General features: G+C 41.9%; 3 protein-coding genes across 11 annotated transcripts; 2 read left to right on the top strand and 1 right to left on the bottom strand.

Moving 5' to 3' along the window:
• The first annotated feature begins 1,420 nt into the window (after positions 1-1,420).
• LOC110524454 (replication factor C subunit 4) lies at positions 1,421-8,518 on the top strand. Of its 4 annotated transcripts, none has more exons than XM_021604097.3 (11): positions 1,421-1,992; positions 2,227-2,343; positions 2,552-2,630; positions 2,733-2,812; positions 2,939-3,058; positions 3,247-3,390; positions 3,557-3,677; positions 7,684-7,809; positions 7,912-7,992; positions 8,114-8,227; positions 8,316-8,518. In XM_021604097.3, the coding sequence occupies exons 2-11, from the start codon at positions 2,231-2,233 to the stop codon at positions 8,409-8,411; spliced, it is 1,074 nt and encodes a 357-aa protein (XP_021459772.1). In that variant the 5' UTR covers positions 1,421-1,992; positions 2,227-2,230; the 3' UTR covers positions 8,412-8,518. The 4 variants fall into 4 exon arrangements, with proteins under 4 accessions (XP_021459772.1, XP_021459773.1, XP_021459771.1 ...); XM_021604098.3 differs by having other exon boundaries at positions 2,224-2,343; positions 2,555-2,630; XM_021604096.3 differs by having other exon boundaries at positions 2,224-2,343.
• Positions 7,988-11,173, bottom strand: LOC110524452 (uncharacterized). Its single transcript, XM_021604095.3, has 2 exons — positions 10,140-11,173; positions 7,988-9,957 (listed from the first exon to the last, which is right to left on the bottom strand). The coding sequence occupies exons 1-2, from the start codon at positions 10,311-10,313 to the stop codon at positions 8,740-8,742; spliced, it is 1,392 nt and encodes a 463-aa protein (XP_021459770.2). The 5' UTR covers positions 10,314-11,173; the 3' UTR covers positions 7,988-8,739.
• On the top strand, positions 9,710-14,616 carry LOC110524451 (fizzy-related protein homolog). 6 transcript variants are annotated; one of them, XM_021604091.3, is made up of 14 exons: positions 9,710-9,884; positions 11,158-11,254; positions 11,473-11,601; positions 11,715-11,778; positions 11,877-12,007; positions 12,088-12,167; positions 12,265-12,448; positions 12,557-12,622; positions 12,741-12,843; positions 12,942-13,126; positions 13,262-13,495; positions 13,590-13,694; positions 13,780-13,872; positions 14,014-14,616. In XM_021604091.3, the coding sequence occupies exons 2-14, from the start codon at positions 11,186-11,188 to the stop codon at positions 14,053-14,055; spliced, it is 1,485 nt and encodes a 494-aa protein (XP_021459766.1). In that variant the 5' UTR covers positions 9,710-9,884; positions 11,158-11,185; the 3' UTR covers positions 14,056-14,616. The 6 variants fall into 6 exon arrangements, with proteins under 6 accessions (XP_021459766.1, XP_090091880.1, XP_036834144.1 ...); XM_090235754.1 differs by having other exon boundaries at positions 9,745-9,884; positions 11,880-12,007; XM_036978249.2 differs by lacking the exon at positions 9,710-9,884 and having other exon boundaries at positions 10,759-11,254; positions 11,880-12,007.
• The last annotated feature ends 9,039 nt before the right edge of the window (positions 14,617-23,655 follow it).

Here is a 23,655-nt window from a genome sequence, read left to right as displayed (position 1 = left end):
GCCCCCCCCCCCCCCCCCCCTGGGTTGTGCCGTGGCGGAGATCTTTGTGGGCTATACTCAGCCTTGTCTCAGGATGGTAAGTTGGTGGTTGAAGATATCCCTCTAGTGGTGTGGGGGCTGTGCTTTGGCAAAGTGGGTGGGGTTATATCCTTCCTGTTTGGCCCTGTCTGGGGGTGTCCTCGGATGGGGCCACAGTGTCTCCTGACCCCTCCTATCTCAGCCTCAAGTATTTGTGCTGCAGTAGTTTATGTGTCGGGGGGCTAGGGTCAGTTTGTTATATCTGGAGTACTTCTCCTGTCCTATTCGGTGTCCTGTGTGAATTTAAGTGTGCTCTCTCTAATTCTCTCTTTCTCTCTCTCGGAGGACCTGAGGCCTAGATCATGCCCCAGGACTACCTGACACGATGACTCCTTGCTGCCCCCAGTCCACAGTTTGAATCAACTTTAGCTAAGTAAACAACGTTTTTCTTTAGGGTAGCTATGGTGTAGCTTAACTCCTTCCATTGTGAAGTAACACGGTAGCTTGGTAACCTATATTTTCAAAGTAGCTTCCCCATCACTGGCTGTATTAATACAGATAGTGTAATGTCATGCAAGAAAGCATGATTCAATACAATAAGGTCAACCCATCCCTCTACTACTCTGTCCCACATTTTGATGAAAGCAAACATGCAAGCCAAGAGCATTATCTTCTTACCACACGTCGTTGCCCTTGGGACCGTGGCGATAGGAGACGAGCATCGAGCAGCCGCCCCATAGACATCTGCGCCCCTAATGTCACTCCCATAGAAATAGAAATGGTCACTCCATTACCCCAGGCGACAATCATGAATAACTGACAGCTGGTCGTGACTGGTGATGAGGCATACAAAATGAAAATGTGTAAGGGATATTCAACGAGTGGCTATGCGTTCTATGGAAAATAATGTTGAAGGACGTCAAAGGTGTTTTCCATGACGATGTAATAACTGAGTTGAAATTACCTTCCAAGGAGTTGCGTTATTTTCCAGAGAAAGCATTGAGCCCCGAGTTGATCATTATCCCTTTTATACCATGGCTATAATTCAACACATTTGCCACTAGAAATGTGTTCATTCATTTGCCTGTAGAAATGTGTTCAACATCTGAAGTAGCTAGCAAGTTTAATAGATAGCTACAATAGTTGCTGTGTAATCAAACATACTTGCTATTTTAGCCAACCAAACCATCAGTCCTAGCTTTCTATTGTAATAATCGAATTCAACAATACCAATCATGTTTTCAACTCGACTTTTGCTTTTAAAACATGTAAGTATGAATTAAAGACAAATTCTACCGTGCGGATATACCGTGTCATAAGAAAATGATGCACGCTCTAGAATGCCCTTCAAGCCCATAAGAAACGAGTATTAAACAATGCCATGGCATAATTGTACTCTTTTAATCACCATGTTATTTGTAATACATCATTCGATAGTAGTACAACATGAACTACCTCCCTAGATGAGGGGACAGATGAAGAGAAGAGACGGATGAAGAGAAGAAGACGCCTTGAATATTAAAAAGTTACCGTCGCTCAACTCTCTGATTGGAGGAAAAATATATCGTAGCGGAAGAAGGCGTCGCATCTTCTCCATCAGGGCGGGTTGTCGCTAGTTACAACAGCCACAAAGTCAACATTGGCTGTGTTGTAAAAAAATTATAAAAAGAAAATAAAAATGATTTTTGATCTTAATGTAATGTTAGGCATAATGTTAGCCGTTCGGTTAAGGTTAGGGTTACGTCTAGGGTCTGATTTTAAGAAGATACATTTTAGAAATAGGCGGGGTTTTAGACATAATTCTAATTTTGTGGCCATGGTAACTAGTGACAACCGTCAGGGCGGGAAATCAACCACACATGTCAACAGATTACACATTCCGAATGTCAACGCATTTTAACTAACTAGCTACATATTCTTAATTATTTTAAACGGTGTAAGTTAACTTTAAAGTCTGGTTTCAATCAACTTTGGGTAAGTTAATTCTTATTACCAAAGCTATATAGCTAGCTACTGAGCACTGTTGCTACTTGCTAACTGTTCTACGAGCTAGCTAACTGGTGATTGTTATTGTTTAGCCAGCTAACGTTAGCTAGCTTGTCAAAGAAAGAGGTGAACGTCACCCTCTTTTTGACACTCAATACAGTCAAGTATGACCCAGTGACTAATGGGCAGTGATCTGTTTTCTAAATCCTATTTTCAAAGAAGAGCCATGCAGGCGTTTTTGAAAGGAACATCAACTCAAGCCACCAGACCTCTGAAAGAGAAAGGTACAGGGACCAGTGGAGAGAAGAAGCAGAAATCTGTCCCCTGGGTAGAGAAATAGTAAGTTCAATTTCTCAGCGGCTGTAGCCCTTGAGAACCTTCATTCATAAAATGTAATTACAGACACCCAAATAATATGAATGCTATTCAGTAGCTGCAGAAAAAATATCTTGGTGATAATTAAAGTGGCATAATATGTTTAGTCAGAAAGAAAATCCTGCATTAATTTGATCAACTACACTGAAAACCCTTGTTTGGCTGTTTAAAGTAGACCAAAATGTATGGAAGACGTGGTGTTTCAAGAGGAGGTGGTTGCTGTGCTGAAGAAGACTATAGAGGGCGCTGATGTAAGTAGCCTCTTCAATTCCACGAGTAAGTGACTTTATATGCTTAGGGTAAATACTGTCTGCCTGGGATTCTGTTTGAATATTACATGATTTCTGTTACAGCTCCCCAATCTGCTGTTCTATGGACCACCTGGAACAGGAAAGACCTCCACCATCCTGGCTGCAGCCAGGGAACTTTATGGGTGAGAGTGACTCACCAGCTTTCCAGATTACTGCGTTCCAACTCCCAACTGATGCAGATCTGCGTTTGTGGGTTCCAGTGCTTGTCTACACCACAGTAAGTTATCAGTTTCCGTTTCTTTCCACAGGCCAGAGCTGTACCGACAGAGAGTGCTGGAGCTGAACGCCTCCGATGAGAGAGGGATTCAGGTGGTGAGAGAGAAAGTCAAGAGATTTGCCCAGCTGACTGTAGCAGGCCACCGCACTGAGCAAGTACCAGTTTCCTTAACCTTCATTACATGCACATAGCCCCCCAAACACACATGTAGCAAGCTCAATCTACACAACAAATCAGATCATATAATAGATGTACTTTCCTTACCCCCTATAACAGTCAGCATATTGTTCATGTTAAATTAGGATATTAAAGCCTCTTTCCATTCCTTACCTCTGACAGTGGGAAACCATGCCCACCCTTTAAGATCATCATCCTGGATGAGGCTGACTCAATGACCAATGCTGCTCAGGCTGCTCTCAGACGAACCATGGAGAAGGAGTCCCGGACCACCCGCTTCTGTCTCATCTGCAACTACGTCAGCAGGTCAGTTGGGCTTCGTATTCCAAGAGGCACTCTAGAATATGAAATCTATAAGTTGTATTTTTTTTTACATAACATTACAAACACTTTGAGACACTTTACAATATGATGTAATAAATGTTAAATCTGTAGCTAAGCCAATTTAAATTGGCTGTGATTTTATTTCTAGGATTATTGAGCCCTTGACATCCAGATGCTCCAAATTCCGCTTCAAACCTCTAGCAAATCAGGTCCAAGAAGAGCGCCTGCTGGATATCTGTGACAAGGAGAATCTCAAGTACTCAAAGGAGGTAATGATTACAACTGTACACTGCATCATCATTGTTTTATAATTATATTTGGTACTATCCCTAGAGTTTGGAAGGCGGCCCATGTGCTTCCTCTACATAAAAGTGGCAACCTGAGTGATCTAAATAATTATCTTCCCCTTACCAAACTCGCTTGCCTAGAAAAAATCCTGGAATCATTGATTAACACTCACCTGGATCCCTTTTAACTGCTACATCTTTTCTGAGTGTAAAACAGTCCAGGTTCAGACCAGGTCATAGTATCATCTCTACTACTTATATGGTTTTAAATTGTCAGAAATTGTTTAGATACGAAGAAACACTGCTGCCTTCTTCATTGACCTGTCCAAGGCATTCGACACTTTGGATCACACCTTACTTATTCAGAAACTCTATGATTGGCTTAGACCGGACTGCTTGCAGCTGGTTTGAGAATGATTTAAAAGACAGAACAGTGTATACTTACTGATGGGGTTAAGTCAGGATTTCTAGACATAACAAAAGGTGTCACACAGGGTTCGATTCTTGGTTATTTTCCAAATCATGTAATGTAACTGATGTTTTACACATAAGTATGTTAGATGGTGCCCCAATTGATCGTGTCCCCGCCTATAAATATCTGGGCATCTGGATTGAGGTAAAAAGCATGTTGAGGAATTAGTCAAGAAATTAAGAATTAGTTGGGCTTCTTCCATAGGAATAGGACTTGCCTTTCATTAAATAGTAGAAAACAAATATTCAGTCCACACTTACAGTATTTCTGTTATAGATTATGGAGATATTATATACATGAATGCAGCTACCAGTATTTTGAAGCCCTTTGGACACATAGCACACAGAAACAAGTCTCTCACCGTTGCCGCTTGCTATAGACCGCCCTGGACACCATATGTGAATTGATTGCTATCTTCAGAGCTCGTGCTGCTAGGTGACCTAAACTGGAACATGCTTAACGCCCCGGCCATCCTACAATCTAAGCTTGATGCCCTCAATCTCACACAAATTATCAAGGAACCTACCAGGTACAACCCCAAATCCGTAAACACGGGCACCCTCATAGATATCATCCTCACCAACTTGTCCTCCAAATACACCTCTGCTGTTTTCAACCAAGATCTCAGGGATCACTGCCTCATTGACTGTATCCATAATGGGTCTGCGGTCAAACGATCACCCCTCATCGCTGTCAAACGCTCCCTAAAACACTTCAACGAGCAGGCCTTTCTAATCGACCTGTCCAGGGTATCCTGGAATGATATTGACCTCATCCCGTCAGTAGAGGATGCCTGGTTATTCTTTAAAAGTACCTTCCTCACCATCTTAAAAAAGCATGCTCGTTTCAAAAAATGTAGAACCAGGAACAGATATAGCCCTTGGTTCATTCCAGACCTGACTGCCCTTGACCAGCACAAAAACATCCTGTGGTGTACTGCATAAGCATCGAATAGCCCCCTGCAGCTTTTCAGGGAAGTTAGGAACCAAAATAAACAGGCAGTTAGAAAAGCTAAGGCTAGCTTTTTCAAACAGAAATTTGCATCCTGTAGCACAAACTCCAAAAAGTTCTGGGACACTAAAATTCATGGAGAATAAGAGCACCTCCTCCCAGCTACCCACTGCACTGAGGCTAGGAAACACTGTCACCCCTGATAAATCCACTATAATTGAGAATTTCAATAAGCATTTTTCTGCGGCTGGTCATGCTTGCCACCTGGCTATCCCATCCCCGATCAACTGCCCGGCACCCCCCACAGCATCTCGCCCAAGCCTCCCCATTTCTCCTTCACCCAAATCCAGTTAGCTGATGTTCTGAAAGAGCGGCAAAATCTGGACCCCTACAAATCAGCCGGGCTAGACAATCTGGACCCTCTCTTTCTAAAATGATCTGCCGAAATGGTTGCAACCCCTATTACTAGCCGGTTCAACCTCTCTGTCGTATCGTCTGAGATTCCCAAAGATTGGAAAGCTGCGACGATCATCCACCTCTTCAAAGGTGGAGACACTAGACCCAAACCATTAGACCTATATCTATCCTACCATGCCTTTCTAAGGTCTTCGAAAGCCAAGTTAACAAACAGATTACCAACCATTTTGAATCCCACATACCTTCTCCGCTATGCAATCTGGTTTCCGAACTGGTCATGGGTGCACCTCAGCCACGCTCAAGATCCTAAACGATATCTTAACCGCCATCAATAAGAGACATTACTGTGCAGCTGTATTCATCGACCTGGCCAAGGCTTTCGACTCTGTCAATCACCACATTCTTATCGGCAGACTCAATAGCCTTGGTTTCTCAAATGACTACCTCGCCTGTTTCACCAACTTCTCAGACAGAGTTCAGTTTGTCAAATCGGAGGGCCTGTTGTCTGGACCTCTGGCAGTCTCTATGGGGGTGCCACAGGGTTCAATTCTCGGGCTGACTCTTCTCTGTATACATCAATGATGTTGCTCTTGCTGCTGGTGATTCTTTGATCCACCTCTATGCAGACGACACCATTCTGTATACTTCTGGCCCTTCTTTGGACACTTTGTTAACTAACCTTTAGACGTGCTTCATGGCCATGCAACTCTCCTTCTGTTGCCTCCAACTGCTCTTCAATGCATGCTCTTCAACCTATCGCTGCCCGCACCTGCTTGCCCGTCAGGCATTACTACTCTGGACGGTTCTGACTTAGAATATGTGGTTAACTACAAATACCTTGGTTAGACTGTAAATTCTCCTTCCAGACTCATATTAAGCATCTCCAATCCAAAATTAAATCTAGAATCAGCTTCCTATATCACAAGAAAGCATTCTTCACTCATGCTGCCAAACATACCCTCGTAAAACTGACCATCCTACCGATCCTCGACTTTGGTGATGTCATCTATAAAATAGCCTCCAACCCTCTACTCAACAAACTGGATGCAGTCTATCACAGTGCCATCTGTTTTGTCACCAAAGGTAAAGCCCCGCCTTATCTCAGCTCACTGGTCACCATAGCAGCACGCGCTAAAAAAAGGTATATCTCACTGGTCACCCCCAAAGCCAATTCCTACTTTGGCCACCTTTCCTTCCAGTACTCTGCTGCCAATGACTGGAATGAACTGCAAAAATCATTAAAGCTGGAGACTCATATCTCCCTCACTAGCTTTAAGCACCAGGTGTCAGAGCAGCACCCAGATCACTGCACCTGTACACAGCCCATCTGTAAATAGCCCATCCAATTACCTCATCCCCATACTGTATTTATCTTGCTCCTTTGCACCCCAGTATCTCTACTTGCACATTCATCTTCTGCACATCAATCACTCCAGTGTTTAATTGGTATATTGTAATTACTTTGCTGCCATGGCTGTATGTTTGTTTATTCCATGTGTAACTCTGTTGCTATATGTGTCGAACTGCTTTGCTTTATTCTTGGCCAGGTCGCAGTTGTAAATGAGAACTTGTTCTCAACTAGCCTACCTGGTTAAATAAAGGTGAAATAAAATAAACACTTCATTTTGTAACATCAAACAGTTTTGACTGTTAGATGTTTTTATCATAAAGTTGGTTGGACATTGCTAAAAACAAGTAGGTCACTTCATTATTCTGTTTTTGTTTATAAAGCCTAACTGAAACTACAATTGACTTCACATCATTGTGGAAATATAGAAACTCTGATTACAACACTAGATCACAGGGTTGGTTAATGCTGGAGACTCCACGTGTATCCACAGAGCTGGGTAAATCTGTCTTTTCCTATTAGGCCCCTATCATGTGGAATAATCTCCAAGTAACTTTTCATTTGGATGTGGTGTCGTCTGTGGGTCAGTTTAGGAGAAAGGGATTTTTATATTGATAAATGTGTTATGTTTTTCTGTATATAATATTTGCTATTTATTTTTTTTGTTTTAAATTGCGTATAATTACATTTTCTGTATTGTTCCCAGGGCACATTTGCAAATGAGACCTAGGTCTCGATGTGTTTTTCCCCTTGTTAAATAAAAGCGAATAAAAATCATCTTCCATTCTGTCTTCCTGCAGGGTATTGCAGCGTTGGTGAAGGTTTCAGAAGGGGATCTTAGAAAAGCCATAACCTTTCTTCAAAGTGCTGCACGGCTGAACACAGATAATGAGATCACGGAGAGTGCGGTCATAGAGATAGCTGGGGTGAGTGCTTTTGTTGTATTTCACTCATCAACAATAGTTGCCTGTTTTATGCACTGCAGTCTAATCAAGAGGTATCCAACTTTGCTGACATTCCTCTCTAAGGTTGTTCCTCCCAAGATGATTGACAATTTGCTCAAAATCTGTTACAAGGGAACATTTGAAAAACTAGAGATTGCTGTTCGGGTATGCACATTCACTTTTTATTGCAGCTTCATTACATAGGGATCGAAAATCTAACTGCATGACACTTTTAATGTAGCACCTTTCTGTCAGACTAATCACCCGGCCATTCTGCCACTTACAGAACATGGTAGATGAGGGCTATGCTGCCACACAGATCATCAACCAGCTACACGAAGCCATCATAGAGGAAGAGCTGAATGACAAGCAGAAGTCTGCCATCACAGAAAAGATGGCAGTAGGTGTTTCAAAATGGCATAACTGCCACATTGATGTTAATCTTATTTTACAGTAGTTGTGACTTATTGATTTGTCTCATTTTTCAGGTGGTCGACAAGTGTTTAGTGGATGGTGCAGATGAGTACCTGCAGATGCTGAGTATGTGTTCTGTGATCATGCAGCAAGCCACTCTGAGTAACTGACTCCACAACCTCATGGATCATTCCTCTCCATATGCATATAGACCAACAGCTTTTTCTATACATTTTTGTAGGTTGACTGTATTAAAATGTCAATTGTTTCCTGTAAATACTGTCTTTGTCAATCAGTGCTGTTCAAGTCATACTTCAGGGGTTAGTTTTATAGAAATGTTTTCACATTTCTGGGCTTTGAGTCTGGAAACAACAAGTAACCATATTTTATATTAAAAAAAATTGATATGGATGCTTCATGGCAGACATGCACATACTGTCCATAATATACACATCACTTTTCAATGCATTTGAAAAGTAGGATTACAGATCAACATTGTCAGTCTAGTGTAGTTAATATGTTGACTGCTTCAGCACACGAGAGTGTGACAGGGTGAGAGTCTGCCAGGTCAGGTGGCGCTGTATGTGTACTGCCCTGCTTCTGTGATTCTGGTAGCTGATGAAGGTAATCACATAGCAAAGACCTCACCGCCTCGCCACTGGAGTCATCCAGACATGCAGGAGCTAGGTCACATGGCTGGGAAAGGCTTTGGCTCGACTCTTCAAGCCACTTCTCCATAAAGGGATCATTATTCATCTCACACATATTATGTAGAATGCAGCATGCCTGAGTCATCACAGGGATCAGGGCAGCATTGCTGTTGTTGCGCTTTAAGCACTGCCAGCGGGCTTTCAGGCGACAAAAGGTACCCTCAATAGGGGTCCGTGCATGGCTTAGCTGAGTATTAAATGCACGTTGCTGAGGTGTTAGTTGAGGTGACTCTGGATAACATTTGAGCAGCCAGGTCTGCAAAGGGAAGGCTGCATCACCCAACAGCACAAAGCCAAGAGGTTGGCCCATGAGTTTGTGAGGTGTCTTCGGTGACAGTCCCCCTTCTCTCGCCAACATCCATAGTTCAGAGCCCTGCAGTATGGTTGCATCATCAGTGCTGCCTGAAAAGCCTACACGGATGTCCCAGAAGTGACCATGTCCATTCACAACTCCCTGCACCACCGTGGAGGGCCATCCTTTGCTGTTCCAGCCATCACTGGTTTGGCTTTGAGATTTCACAGAAATGTGAAGGGAGTCAATGACACCCACACAATGAGGGAAACCCCACTGTGTGTTGAACGCAGCAGCAATTTCCTCCAGCTCCTGTTCACTTGGCTGATGAATGAAGAGTGGCTTCAGCACTGTCACAATGATATTGCATACGTCTCGTACACATTTGATTACTGTGGTGCTGCTCGTGCCAAGTAGGTCACCAATAGAGAGATAGTCCAAGTTGGTGGCCAACCGTAATATAACCATTGCCACGCGTTTCTCCAGAGAGACATGACAGGTAGGGTCTTTTACTTCCGGTCTGAGCTGGTCACAGAGTTGGTCAAATGTGTCCTTGGTCAGATGGAATGTGTTGAGCCAGTCTTGAGGATGGAACTCCTTAGTAACAACCCTCTCCCACCAGTCTGATTTAGGCTCTGCAGGTGAGTAATGTCTCATGGGTGAGGGTCTTGAGGGGGAGGATGGTCTTGAAGGTGAGCTTGGTGGTGGCTGAAACTAAAAGAAAAGATAGCAGTTATGGATATTTGAATTGCCACTTTTTACTCATTGAAAAACTGTTACAAGTTGGGATGTTTGAATCTCCTAGGATATTTGATTTTGTCTTTGAAATACTGCATGTGTTCTCTTGATAGTCACTTTACCTTGTCAGGTTGATTCCACATTAAATTGTTACTTACTGTATGTGCAAGCCTCTTCATTTTGTTGAGGATATACATTCTATGTCTGATATGCCGTTGGATTTCCATCCGTTTATCCATGATGGCTTTCCTAATCTTCTCTCTACGCCTCATGGACAGATATAGAAGCCTCGACCTCCGTTCCACAACAGCTTTCTTCATAGAACTCTCCATGGCTTAGTGTCGAATCTAGCTACATCATCAAAATGGAGACATGCATGCAGCTAACTGCTATGTTTTCAAGCTCAATTTGAGCTAGATAACGTTAACTCATTATAATTCCATGGGTGTTATCAGCACAGCCATTTATTAAGATACATAGATGGCTCTGGTTATGAGTATTTTTTTTAGCTAAACTATTTGCTTGCTAGCTAACCTGTGTCTACTGTTAGCAAAGGAAGTAGTTACGTTGATTAGCTAACCTAACGACATAGCTTATGTGCGTTTTCAGAATTCACCAAACAGACGTTAGCTAGTTGCAGCAGCAGTCTTCTCCTCTGGCAACGTGTGACTGACTGTTCACTGTTTTGATTTGAACAGCTTAGCTACGTAAGCATTTCCCACAATGCATTGCAATTTGGTCAGTAACATTTTATGCTAGCCAGCTAACAAGCTAGCACACATAATTTTTACTTCTTTCATTCTACATTATTGCTCTTCAGTTGCTCGTGAATAAGATAAAAAATATATACTGGTGTGTCCTGACACCTGCACTCGATTTAAAAATATTTACTTCCGTGTCCAAGGCAATGTGTTTGGTATTTGGTAGCTTATCAGAGTTAGCTTAGTTTGCTAACGTTACCAAGCAGACGGGAAGGCTCCCTGTCTATTCTTCCGGACTTTAGTGAAGTTAGCTAGCTATCTGGTTTAGTGAAATGTCATCGACGTAGACTGAACCCTCGTTTCTTTGGTGGTGTTGTTTCTGTTAACTTGGTAAAAAAAAAATACCTGGCATGCAAAGTGCAGAGGATCAGTGCCAGCAGTAGACTGCTCTTTTAACTGTGGCTTTCCCATCAAGATCCAGCCAGCGAGGCACTACCACTACTATGGACCAAGAGTATCAGCGTCGCCTGCTTCGGCAGATCAACATTCAGAACGAAAACACCAGCCCCATTGTAAGTATTCATTATCATGCCACTCGCTTTTATTATATTACTGGGAACATTTCTGAAGGGTTATTAAAAGGAAGGTGTGTCTCACCTAACCAAAGTGGCGCAGTGATGAAATACTATTAGAACAATGTTATTTTAAAAGGGCACTGGCACTTGTTGGTTCACCATTTACTTGTCATGATTCATTATTAGTCATTATTTTACACGTTGTCATTGTACAGAAGGTGACCGAGGTGATGCGAAACCTGACGCCCAACAACTCCCCGATGTCCTCTCCCAGCAAGCATGGTGACAGGTTCATCCCATCCCGTGCAGGGGCCAACTGGAACATCAATTTCCACAGAATCAATGTATATTAATCTTTAATACCCTATCAATTATAATACATTACCTCACTATAGATTATTTTATTGATACATTTAGTCAGCTCATTGAGAAATGTGTATGTGATCTGTCTTTTTAGGAGAATGAGAAATCACCAAGTCCAAATAGAAAAACAAAGGATGTGACATCTGATAGCAGCAAAGGTAAGTTACATGACAAACTATGCCACATCAGATGAAATTACTAACATTTAAGAACGGCATACATTATAGTAGTTAATGTAACTGTGGTTCTGTATTAGCAGATGGGCTGGCCTACTCGGCTTTGCTGAAAAATGAGCTGCTCGGAGCAGGCATTGACAAAGTTCAGGACCCCCAGACAGAGGACAGACGGTTACAGCCATCCACGCCGGAAAAGAGGAGTCTCTTCAGTGTAAGAATCTAATTTGTTTCCAAGCTACATGAAGTTATTCTGGAGCAAGGTCTGACCCAAACCTTTTCCTTTATGTGCAGTACTCACTCAGTGCTAGGAGCACAACAGATGAGGACAATGGCATCTCTCCCTACTCATTGTCACCTGTCAGTAGCAAAAGGTAAATTCATAAGTTGGTGTCTCTGTAAAGATGCAGGGTGGTTACTGTTAACTTCAAATCAATGTTTTTTCATTTGGTTTGTTTTCTTTCTGTGCAGTCAGAAGTTGCTACGGTCACCCAGGAAGCAGACTCGTAAAATCTCAAAGATCCCATTCAAGGTCTTGGATGCTCCAGAACTACAGGATGACTTCTACCTCAACCTTGTGGACTGGTCTGCTTTAAATGTGCTGAGTGTTGGCTTAGGCACATGCGTCTATCTCTGGAGTGCCTGCACCAGCCAGGTACTGCTTGTGTGACTAATACATGTGCAGATGATTTAATTAGCCTCTCATTCCACATGGTGTTCATTTCTATACATACCCTCAGAGAGCATTGATTTGTCTTTCCAGGTAACTCGTCTGTGTGACTTATCAGTGGAGGGAAATTCTGTTACATCCGTGGGCTGGTCAGAGAGAGTGAGTTAAACTCTATATCTGCCGTTTGTAAATCCCACCATAACACTTTTTACTTGCTCTTGCTGTTTTTTGTGTGTGTGTGGTTTCCTGACTCCAATGCTGTGCGTTTCTGATTCAGGGCAATCATGTGGCGGTGGGGACTCACAAAGGCTACGTACAGATCTGGGATGCAGCAGCTGGCAAAAAGCTCTTTACACTAGAGGGTCACACTGCTAGAGTTGGTGAGCACTCAGTGGAAATTCCCTGTTATAGATGTAGCATACTAGTTGTTCATTTCATTGGTCTCTCCCTCACCATTCCCATGTCCTATCTTCCACAGGTGCACTGGCATGGAACGCAGACCAGTTGTCATCAGGTAGTCGAGACCGTATGATCCTGCAGAGGGACATTCGCACACCACCTCTCCAGTCTGACCGTCAGTTGCAGGGTCACCGGCAGGAAGTATGTGGTCTGAAGTGGAGTACAGACCACCAGCTGCTTGCCTCTGGGGGCAACGACAATAAGGTATAATAGCATATATCATGACTCTGTGTCCACATCCCTTAGATATGGCTTTTAACATCGATTAGCTAAGTTTACAACATAACAACCTCACCAACCATGTATGTCTGTTCTGGTTATGGCCTGCATTTCTCTCAGCTGCTTGTGTGGAACCACTCTAGTACGGTACCAATGCAGCAGTACACGGATCACCTAGCTGCAGTCAAAGCCATCGCCTGGTCCCCCCACCAGCACGGGCTGCTGGCGTCTGGTGGAGGAACGGCTGACCGCTGCATTCGCTTCTGGAACACGCTCACCGCACAGCCACTGCAGTGCATGGACACAGGCTCGCAGGTCTGCAACCTGGCATGGTCGAAACATGCCAATGAACTGGTATGTACCACTCAGTGTTGTGATGGTGATCCTATAATGTTATTTAAACCTTGATGGCACTTTGATGGTCTGGTGCACTCTCCCTTTTCTATAGGTCAGCACACATGGTTACTCTCAGAATCAGATCCTGGTGTGGAAATATCCTGCACTCAGTCAAGTAGCCAAGCTTACCGGACACTCATACAGGGTACTCTATCTGGTAAGTAACATTGTCTTGTTTTAATGTTCCTAACCTCCTAGCTTTTCCTAATGTTCTGATATTGTCTATCCCCTGCACTATGAAGGCAATGTCTCCTGATGGTGAGGCCATTGTCACAGGGGCTGGTGATGAAACGCTACGCTTCTGGAATCTCTTTAGTAAAACACGGTCAACAAAGGTGCTAAAGCGGAGTTGATTTTTCACATTTGTGTACAGTACACACTACACTCAAATCTGCTCTTAAATTACAGTACTTGTCTATGTTTTACTTTCTTGTTGTCCTGTGATTTTAAATGAACTTTTTCCTCTTTTTATTCAGGAATCGGTGTCCGTTTTAAACCTCTTTACCAGGATAAGATAACAGCAAGAATAGACTTGATGGAGTGCCTTGAATTCATTACAACATTCATCAACACAATTCAAAAGAATGACCTAACATGGACATGACATATTGTCATGGAGGAGGAAAGAACTGTTTTACTTTGCCCAGAAACAGAAAATAATTTGTCCTCAATGTTTTTATTAGATTTTTTTCTATTCATGTACGCTTCAATATACAGTTATGCTTTTTCTATGTTGATTTTTGTATTCCATGTCTATGTTGAAAGTATGTGTTAAAGGAGCCTTAAAGTACAATGTAGAGAAATGGATCTACAATTTTAGTTGTTGATTTTTTTTTTTGCCATTTGAAATTCTATATTTGAATGTTATATAGACTGGGGCAAATTGTATAATATAATGGGACAATCATGGCAATCCATGGCAGTTGTTTTAAGAAAAACAATTAACTTTTGGAATAAAAAAAATAGCCACTAAATGTGTCAAAGCACTACATTGAATATAGTAGGGTGGAGTAAACAAAACTGAGTAAAATGTGATGTTAAATCGCTGGAACTCAATAACAAGAGTATTGCAAAAGAAATGTCTGGTGTTTTCTTAGACTTTACTGAGTTATAGTTCATATAAGGAAATTAGCTAAATAAATAAATTAGATCCTAATGAATGGATTTCACATGACTGGGAATAAAGAATTGCATCTCTTGGTCACAGACACTTTTTTTTTTTTTTAAGTGCTGTGGATCAGAAAACCAGTCAGTATTTGGTGTGACCTTTTGCCTCATGCAGTGCGACACATTTCCTTTGCTTAGAGTTGATCAGACTGTTGTGGTCTTTGGATTGTTGTCCCACTCTTCAATGGCTGTGCGAAGATTCTGGATATTGGCGGGAACTGGAACACGCTGTCGTACAGGGTGATCCAGAGCAGCCCAAACATGCCAAATGGGTGACATTTCTGGTGAGTATGCAGGCCATGCAAGAACTGGGACATTTTCAGCTTCTAGGAATTGTGTACACATCCTTGCGACATGGGGCCATGTATTATCATGATCAAACATGAGGTGATGGCGGCGAATGAATGGCACAGCAATGGGCCTCAGGATCATGTCACGGTATCTCTGTACATTCAAATTGCCATTAATAAAATGCGCTTGTGTTTGTTCTATGTTATATAGACTGGGGCAAAATTGCACAGCTTATGCCTCCCCATACCATAACCCCACTGCTACCATGGGGTAGTCTAAACAACGTTTACATCAGCAAACCTCCCGTCCACACGACAGCATACACCAGCTGCCCAGTACAGTTGAAACCAGGCTTTATCTGTAAAGAGCACACTTCGAAGGTGAGCATTTGCCCACTGAGATCGGTTACGATGCCGATCTGCAGTCAGGTCAAGACCCTGGTGAGGATGACAAGCATGCAGATGAGCTTCCTTGAGACGGTTTCTGACAGTTAGTGCAGAAATTCTTTGGTTGTGCAAACCCACCGTTTCATCAAATGTCTGGGTGGCTCGTCTCAGACCATCCCGCAGGTGAAGAAGTCGGATGTGGAAGTTCTGGGCTGGCGTGGTTACACGTGGTCTGCTGTTGGGAGGCCGGTTGGATGTACTGCCAAGTTCATTAAAACAATGTTTATGGTAGAGAAATTAACATTGAATTCCCTCCCAATAGCTCTGGTGGACATTTCTGCATTCAGCATTTCAATTGCACACTCCTTCAAAACTTGAGACATCTGTGGCATTGTGCTGTGTGACAAAACTGCACATTTTAGAGTGGCCTTTTATTGTCCCCGGCACAAGGTGCACCTGTGTAATGATCATGCTGTTTAATCAGTTTTTTGATATGCCTAACCTGTCAGGTGAATGGATTATCTTGGGAAAGGAGAAACACTCACCAACAGGGATGTAAATACATTTTTGCACAAAAAAATGGGATAAATAAGCTTTTCATGCATTCTGGGATGTTTTATTTCAGCTCATGAAACATGGGTCCAACACGTGTTTATATTTTTGTTCAGTATACTTTTTAAATGTGCATCTGTCGTCATGAGCCAATCTAAACAACCATCTGGTTTTGGCCTATTAGCAGGGCCGGCCCTCCCATTAGGCAAGATTAGGCCCCAGCCTATAGCGGCACTTCAATTTGGGGCGGCATTTTGACAATTTGGCTGCCGCCCTCCGGCGCCACCAGCTCATAGCCTTGCTGCAGTTCGACTAGTATTGGACTTGATAGACGACAATGAGCACATTATGGAAGATAGCTTTATTTGATTTTTAGACTTTTACATGGCATTTGATACAGTTGAACATAATTTTCTTTTAGAGACTTTGATTTTTTTGGTTTTGATCAATATTTTCAAAGTGTAATTAAGACACTTTACAATATTAATAACAGCTCTGTTGAATTATCCCATGGAACTTCACAAAGATTCGACATTAGACGTGGAATTAAACAAGGATGCCCAATTTCTCCTTTCTTATTTTTATTGGTCAGACAAGTTATGGCACATCATATAAATAAGGCTAGTTTTAGGGGTATTCAGAGACAAGACAAAGAGATAAAATGTTCACAATTGGCTGACGACACCACCTTTTTTTGATCATATTGAAGTCAGGAAAGCTATTGAGTGTATGAATGCCTTCTCACATGTATCAGGTTTATCTCTGAATATTAGGAAATGTGAATTATTTGTGTTGAAAAGATATGACTTAAACTCAGTATGTAATATCCCTGTAAAATATGTGATCACATATCTTGGTATTACAGTTAGCAAAGATCAGAAAGAAAGAGCCAACTTAAATTTATCTCCCATTGTAGAGAAAATTGGAAAGATATTTAACTCCTGCTTATTAAGAAATCTTTCTTTATCTGGACGTGTACTTTTATCTACTTTTATGTCTGTCCAGATGAGTTTATACCTCCCTTGCCTTAGATGTTCCTCTGTCAGTAACTAAAATGGTTGATACTAAATTATTTAACTTCATATGGAGGAATAAACCTCATTATTTAAGACAAGCGGTAACATGTAGCACCCAGGGTGAGGGAGGGTTGAATTCTCTGGATATTAAAACCTCTAATATAATCTTTAAGATTAAATGGATACAAAACTATTTAAGAAATAAAGATTGCATTTGGAATATCATCCCTAATTTAATATTCCAACAGATTGCTGGTCTAGAATTATTACTCAAATGCAACTTTAATATGGGTCAAATCCCAATTAAGCGTGCAAACTTTCATAAACAAGTACTTCTACAAACACCATTTTTCCCCACATAGGTATACAATCTGGAATAATAAAGACATAAATACAAAAACAAGTCTTTATTTTCCAGAACTGGTTTGACAACAACATTATCTGGGTTAAACAATTATTGAATAATGATGGACAATTATATGATTATCCAGAATTTATTAGAACACACAATGTTACATTCACTCCTGAGGAGTATCAAATTGTTGTGAGAGCTGTCCCTAAAGGTGCTATTCTTCTTTTAGGATAATATAACAATACTCCAAGTGCAACTGTTGAGGATTTTGTAGCCTCAATACAATTAGAAGGAATCGACATTTTAAACTATAAATGTAATAACATGGATATAAGGAAACTATGTCAATAGTCAATATGTTACTATTCCCTCTGCTAAAATGTACTGGATTTTGGAGTGAGTTAGAAGATTTATTTTAAAAGAAACGACTATTAATGTTCATTTGAAAGACTGATATGTTTTATTTTCATCCAAATGATATGCACCCTGATTTAACTCTCATTGTTAATTTGTTTATCTTTCATGGAAGATTCTTTGTCCATAAAATGATGTGGGCAGAGAACAAACCCCTCTTCACATTATTTAAGATATCATTTAAATATTATTTTGAAATGATCAGTAAATGTAAAAACAAAAAAGCAATACGCACCATAAAAGTATTTAACAAATTGAAAATGAATCTTGATATGTAATACTGTTAAGTTTATGTTCTCTTGTTTGTATATTTCTATTTTTTTGTATTTGTTGTGAGCATACATCTTTTTTAAAGCAAGTTTAAATAAAAAACATTTTAAAAAGCCTTGCTGCAGTTCCCGCCCCAACCCCATTCCCACTTCTCTCGAAGTTCACTCCCAATATCCTTGGTAACTATGGTGATGTGTGTGTTTATATGGGATTATCCAATTGTGAAACATTAATAAAAATGAATCTGCCAATTAAATTATTGTATTTTTATTAAGGTTGTTTGTGTGTGACGAAAACGATTAGTGATTAAGGCAGTAGCCTAACCTCGCTTGTTAACGTTAGCTAGCTACTACTAGTGGATATTGTTTTAGCTAAAAGTCATCTATAGAGATTTGAAACAATTTGCTACCAAGTCTAAGAGACACAAACCGGAGGACTCGGAGCCATGCACTTCCACCAATGATTAAAGCTCTCTGGCTGGACTAGAACAGGTGGTCGCACCAGGCCTAGCCACACCTCCAAACAATGTTGGCGAAGACCCTAATGTCTTGGACCCAGACTCAGATTCGTCGCTCCCCGTCCCAGATGACAGTGGTGGTGCTGCTGCTAAATCCGAACTCCTAGACAAAAAAACATAAAAGATCCCAGTGAGTGGCCAAAATATAGGAATGGGTCTTTAAGGGATATGTTAGTGCAAGCTGGGCCACATCAGGATTAAGGAGGGGAATTTCCCAAGAGATGAGGGACAATGAAAGTTTTCTGTGGCCCACTACAACAGGAGGATGGCGAATGGGGAGAGACCAGGCTTGTCTATTCCAAGCAAAACGATGCAGCCTTCTGTTTTTGCTGCAAAATGTTTTCACACGAGTGCAAATCTGCACTGGTCAGGGATGGAACCAGGGACTGGAAGAATCTGTGCCACCTCCTCAGATCGCAGGAGAAGTCGCATGACCACCTAGATAGTTTCCAGAGGTGGAGCTGGAGATCAGGCCTGGTGTCCAAGCAAAATCAGATGATTTGATTTCAGGACCATGTACAGCTACCGAGGGAAAACACATCAGCACCACAGCAGAGGAAAGCGGCCACTCTAGGTGGAGACGAAAAATAAATAAATGTTGAAACTGATGTTGGGCAATCAAATTCGATATGTAAATAAGCGAAATTCGTTAAGGCTGGGTCATTGACATAAAACGTATTTTACACAACTCCAGCGAAACTAGGCCCGCCATGCATTTATGAAAGCAGTTGTTTCCAAAGCTCAAATGATCTTACTCTGTTTTACAGTTCCACAGAAATATTCAAATATATGTTAAATATGTTATATAAAAGTGTTATTTTTTTATTGTAATTGTAACAATTATGGGGTCACGCCATGTGTGATATGGGGTCATGCCATCATAGCATTGAGACTGCACTCGTGAAGGTGGTAAATTACCTTTTAATGGTGTCAGACCAAAGCTCTGCATCTGTCCTCGTGCTCCTAGACCTTAGTGATGCTTTTGATACCATCGATCACCACATTCTTTTTATTTTGTTCATTTATTTTTTCAACTTTATTTAACCAGGTTGGCTAGTTGAGAACATGTTCTCATTTGCAACTGCGACCTGGCCAAGATAAAGCATAGCAATTCGACACATACAACAACACAGAGTTACACATGGAATAAACAAAACATAATCAATAATACAGTAGAACAAAAGGAAACAAAAAGTATATATACAGTGAGTGCAAATTAGGTAAGATAAGGGAGTTAAGGCAATAAATAGGCCATGGTGGCGAAGTAATCACAATACAGCAATTAAACACTGGAATGGTAGATGTGCAGAAGATGAATGTGCAAGTAGAGATACTGGGGTGCAAAGGACCAAGATAAATAAATAAATACAGTATGGGGATGAGGTAGGTAGATAGATGGGCTGTGTACAGGTGCAGTGATCTGTGAGCTGCCCTGACAGCTGGCGCTTAAAGCTTGTGAGGGAGATAAGAGTCTCCAGCTTTAGAGATTTTTGCAGTTCGTTCCAGTCATTGGCAGCAGAGAACTGGAAGGAAAGACGACCAAAGGAGGAATTGCTACGAGTGGGTGCTGCTATGGTGACCAGTGAGCTGAGATAAGGCTGGGCTTTACCTAGCAGAGACTTGTAGATAACCTGTAGCCAGTGGGTTTGGCGACGAGTATGAAGCGAGGGCCAACCAACGAGAGCGTACAGGCCGCAATGGTGGGTAGTGTATGGGGCTTTGGTGACAAAACGGATGGCACTGTAATAGACTGCATCCAGTTTGTTGAGTAGAGTGCTGGAGGCTATTTTATAGATGACATCACCGAAGTCAAGGATCGGTAGGATGGTCAGTTTTACGAGGGTATGTTTGTCAGCATGAGTGAAGGATGCTTTGTTGCGATATAGGAAGCCGATTCTAGATGTAATTTTGGATTGGAGATGCTTAATAAGGTACAGTGGGATTCGAAATGGTCGGTAATCTGTTTGTTAACTTGGCTTTCAAAGACCTTAGAAAGACAGGGTAGGATAGATATAGGTCTGTAGCAGTTTGGGTCTAGAGTGTCACCCCCTTTGAAGAGGGGGATGACCGTGGCAGCTTTCCAATCTTTGGGAATCTCAGACGATACGAAAGAGAGGTTGAACAGGCTAGTAATAGGGGTTGCGACAATTTTGGCAGATAATTTTAGAAAGAAAGGGTCCAGATTGTCTAGCCCGGCTGATTTGTAGGGGTCCAGATTTAGCAGCTCTTTCAGAACATCTGCTATATGGATTTGGGTGAAGGGGAAATGGTGGGGGCTTTGGCTGTGGAGGGTGCCGGGCAGTTGACCGGGGTAGAGGTAGCCAGGTGGAAAGCATGGCCAGCCGTAGAGAAATGCTTATTGACATTTTTGGAGAGATGGGAAACCCAAATTGGTCTACACTGACAAGTTCTGGCCTGGTTTAGATCTTATCTGTCGGAAAGATATCAGTTTGTCTCTGTGGATGGTTTGTCTTCTGACAAATCAACTGTAAATTTCAGTGTTCCTCAAGGTTTTGTTTTAGGTCCACTATTGTTTTTACTATATATTTTACCTCTTGGTGATGTCATTTGGAAACATAATATTAACTACCACTGCTATGGGGACGATACACAACTGTACATTTCGATGAAACATGGTGAAGCCCCAAAATTGCTCTCCCTGGAAGCCTGTATTTCAGACATAAGGAAGTGGATAGCGGCAAATGTTTTACTATTAAACTCGGACAAAACAGAGATGGTTTTGAGATTCTAGGTCCCAAGAAACAAAGAGATCTGTTGGATCTGACAATTAATCTTGATGGTTGTACAGTCATCTTAAATAAAACTGTGAAGAACCTCTGTGTTACTCTGGACCCTGATCTCTCTTTTGACAAACATATCAAGAATATTTCAAGGACAGCTTTTTTCCATCTTTGTAACATTGCAAAAATCCCAAACTTTCTGTGCAAAAATGATGCAGAAAAATTAATCCATGCTTTTGTCACTTCTAGATTAGACTACTGCAATGCTCTACTCTCCTGCTACCCAGATAAAGGACTAAATAAACTTCAGTTAGTGCTAAACACGGCTTCTAGAATCTTGACTAGAACCAAAAAAATGGATCATATTACTCCAGTGCTAGATTCCCTACACTGGCTTCCTGTTAAGGCTAGGGCTGATTTCAAGGTTTTACTGCTAACCTACAAAGCATTACATGGGCTTGCTCCTACCTATCGTTCCGATTTGGTCCTGCTGTACATACCTACACATATGCTATGGTCACAAGACCCAGGCGTCCTTATTGTCCCTAGAATTTCTAAGCAAACAGCTGGAGGCAGAGCTTTCTCCCATAGAGCTCAATTTTTTATGGAATGGTCTGCCTATCCATGTGAGAGACGCAGACTCTGTCTCGACCTTTAAGTCTTTATTGGAAACTCATATTTTCAGCAGGTCCAATGATTGAGTGTAATCTGGCCCAGGGGTGTGAAGGAGAACGGAAAGGCACTGGAGCGTCGAACCGCCCTTGCTGTCTCTGCCTGGCCGGTTCCCCTCTCTCCACTGGGATTCTCTGCCTCTAACCCTATTAAGGAGGCTGAGTCACTGGGTTACTGGTGCTCTTCCATGCGTAATTTGAGTGGGTTGAGTCACTGACGTGATCTGGTCTGGGTTGGCGCCGCCCTCGGGGTCATGCCGTGGGGGAGATCTTTGTGGGCTATACTCGGCCTTGTCTCAGGGTAGTAGGTTGGTGGTTGAAGATATCCCTCTAGTGGTATGGGGGCTGTGCTTTGGCAAAGGGGTTGGGGTTATATCCTACCTGTTTGGCCCTGTCCGGGGGTATTGTCGGACAGGGCCACAGTGTCTCCCGACCGCTCCTGTCTCAGCCTCCAGTATTTATGCTGCAATAGTTTATGTGTCAGGGGGCTAGGGTCAGTCTGTTATATCTGGAGTATTTCTCCTGTCTCTTCCGGTGTCCTGTGTGAATTTAAGTATGCTCCCTCTAATTCTCTCTCTCTCTCTCTTTTCTCTCTTTTCTTTCGGAGAACCTGAGCCTGAGGACCATGCCTCAGGACTACCTGGCCTGATGACTCTTTGCTGTCCCCAGTCCACCTGGTCATGCTGCTGCTCCAGTTTCAACTGTTCTGCCTGTGGCTATGGAACCCTGACCTGTTCACTGGACGTGCTACCTTGTCCCGGAGGTGCTGTTTTGGACTCTCTCTCTACCGCACCTGCTGTCTCTAACTCTGATTGATCGACTATGAAAATCCAACTGACATTTACTCCTGAGGTGCTTTCCTGTTGTACCCAAAACAACCACTGTGATTATCTGACCCACTTGTCATCTATGAACGTTTGAACATCTTGGCCATGTTCTGTTATAATCTCTACCCAGAAGAGGACTGGCCATCCCTCAGACCCTGGTTCCTCTCTAGGTTTCTTCTTAGGTTCTGGCCTTTCAGGGAGTTTTTCCTAGCCACTGTGCTTCTACATCTGCATAGCTTGCTGTTTGGGGTTTTAGGCTAGGTTTCTGTACAGCACTTTGTGACATCGGCTGATGTAAAAAGGGCTTTATAAATACATTTGTTTGATTGATTTTTTTAACAGGTGGGATATTATTAATGAGAAACTTGTTTTCCTACTATTGGTAGTAGGGTGCATAATGACATCAACATTGTAACTCTCCGATGCAGAGGTTAAATATAATTGGAGCTTATTTATTCATCTTCCAAAAAAGAAGTAGTAAACCCACCTGTTCGACAGACACAATTATCCTTTCCATCGATGTCGTTATAGCCAAATACTCCAACACTGTCGTATGCACTGATTAAATACCCGTGTCTGGGAAGGGCTTGGTGTGTTTGACTAAAACCAGGTCTCGAATTGAGTGAGGGTATCACATACCCTTTGTTAAATAAAAGGGCAAAAAGGAAATCTATTGTTTGCTTTATATTTTTAAATAAATACATAAAACGTATCCAGATTACATAAAGCGTTCTATAACAATGCTTAACTCTGTGATGCCTTATGGTAGAAACAAGCTCTAAAATGACTGTGAAAGACGTGACTCCGATGCATATGGGGATATATTGATTCCTCTCTATGACAATCTGGAGCTAAACTCCAGCCTATAATATTCGAGGAAATAAAACAAATACTTTGCTATTCTTTCCCTATAT

Source organism: Oncorhynchus mykiss, chromosome 5, assembly GCF_057628025.1.
Source record: "Oncorhynchus mykiss isolate SJ-2025 chromosome 5, ASM5762802v1, whole genome shotgun sequence".
Taxonomy (NCBI): Eukaryota; Metazoa; Chordata; class Actinopteri; order Salmoniformes; family Salmonidae; genus Oncorhynchus; species Oncorhynchus mykiss.
The sequence above is the reverse complement of the archived record's forward strand: the minus strand, read 5'-3'. Positions and strand labels throughout refer to the sequence as shown.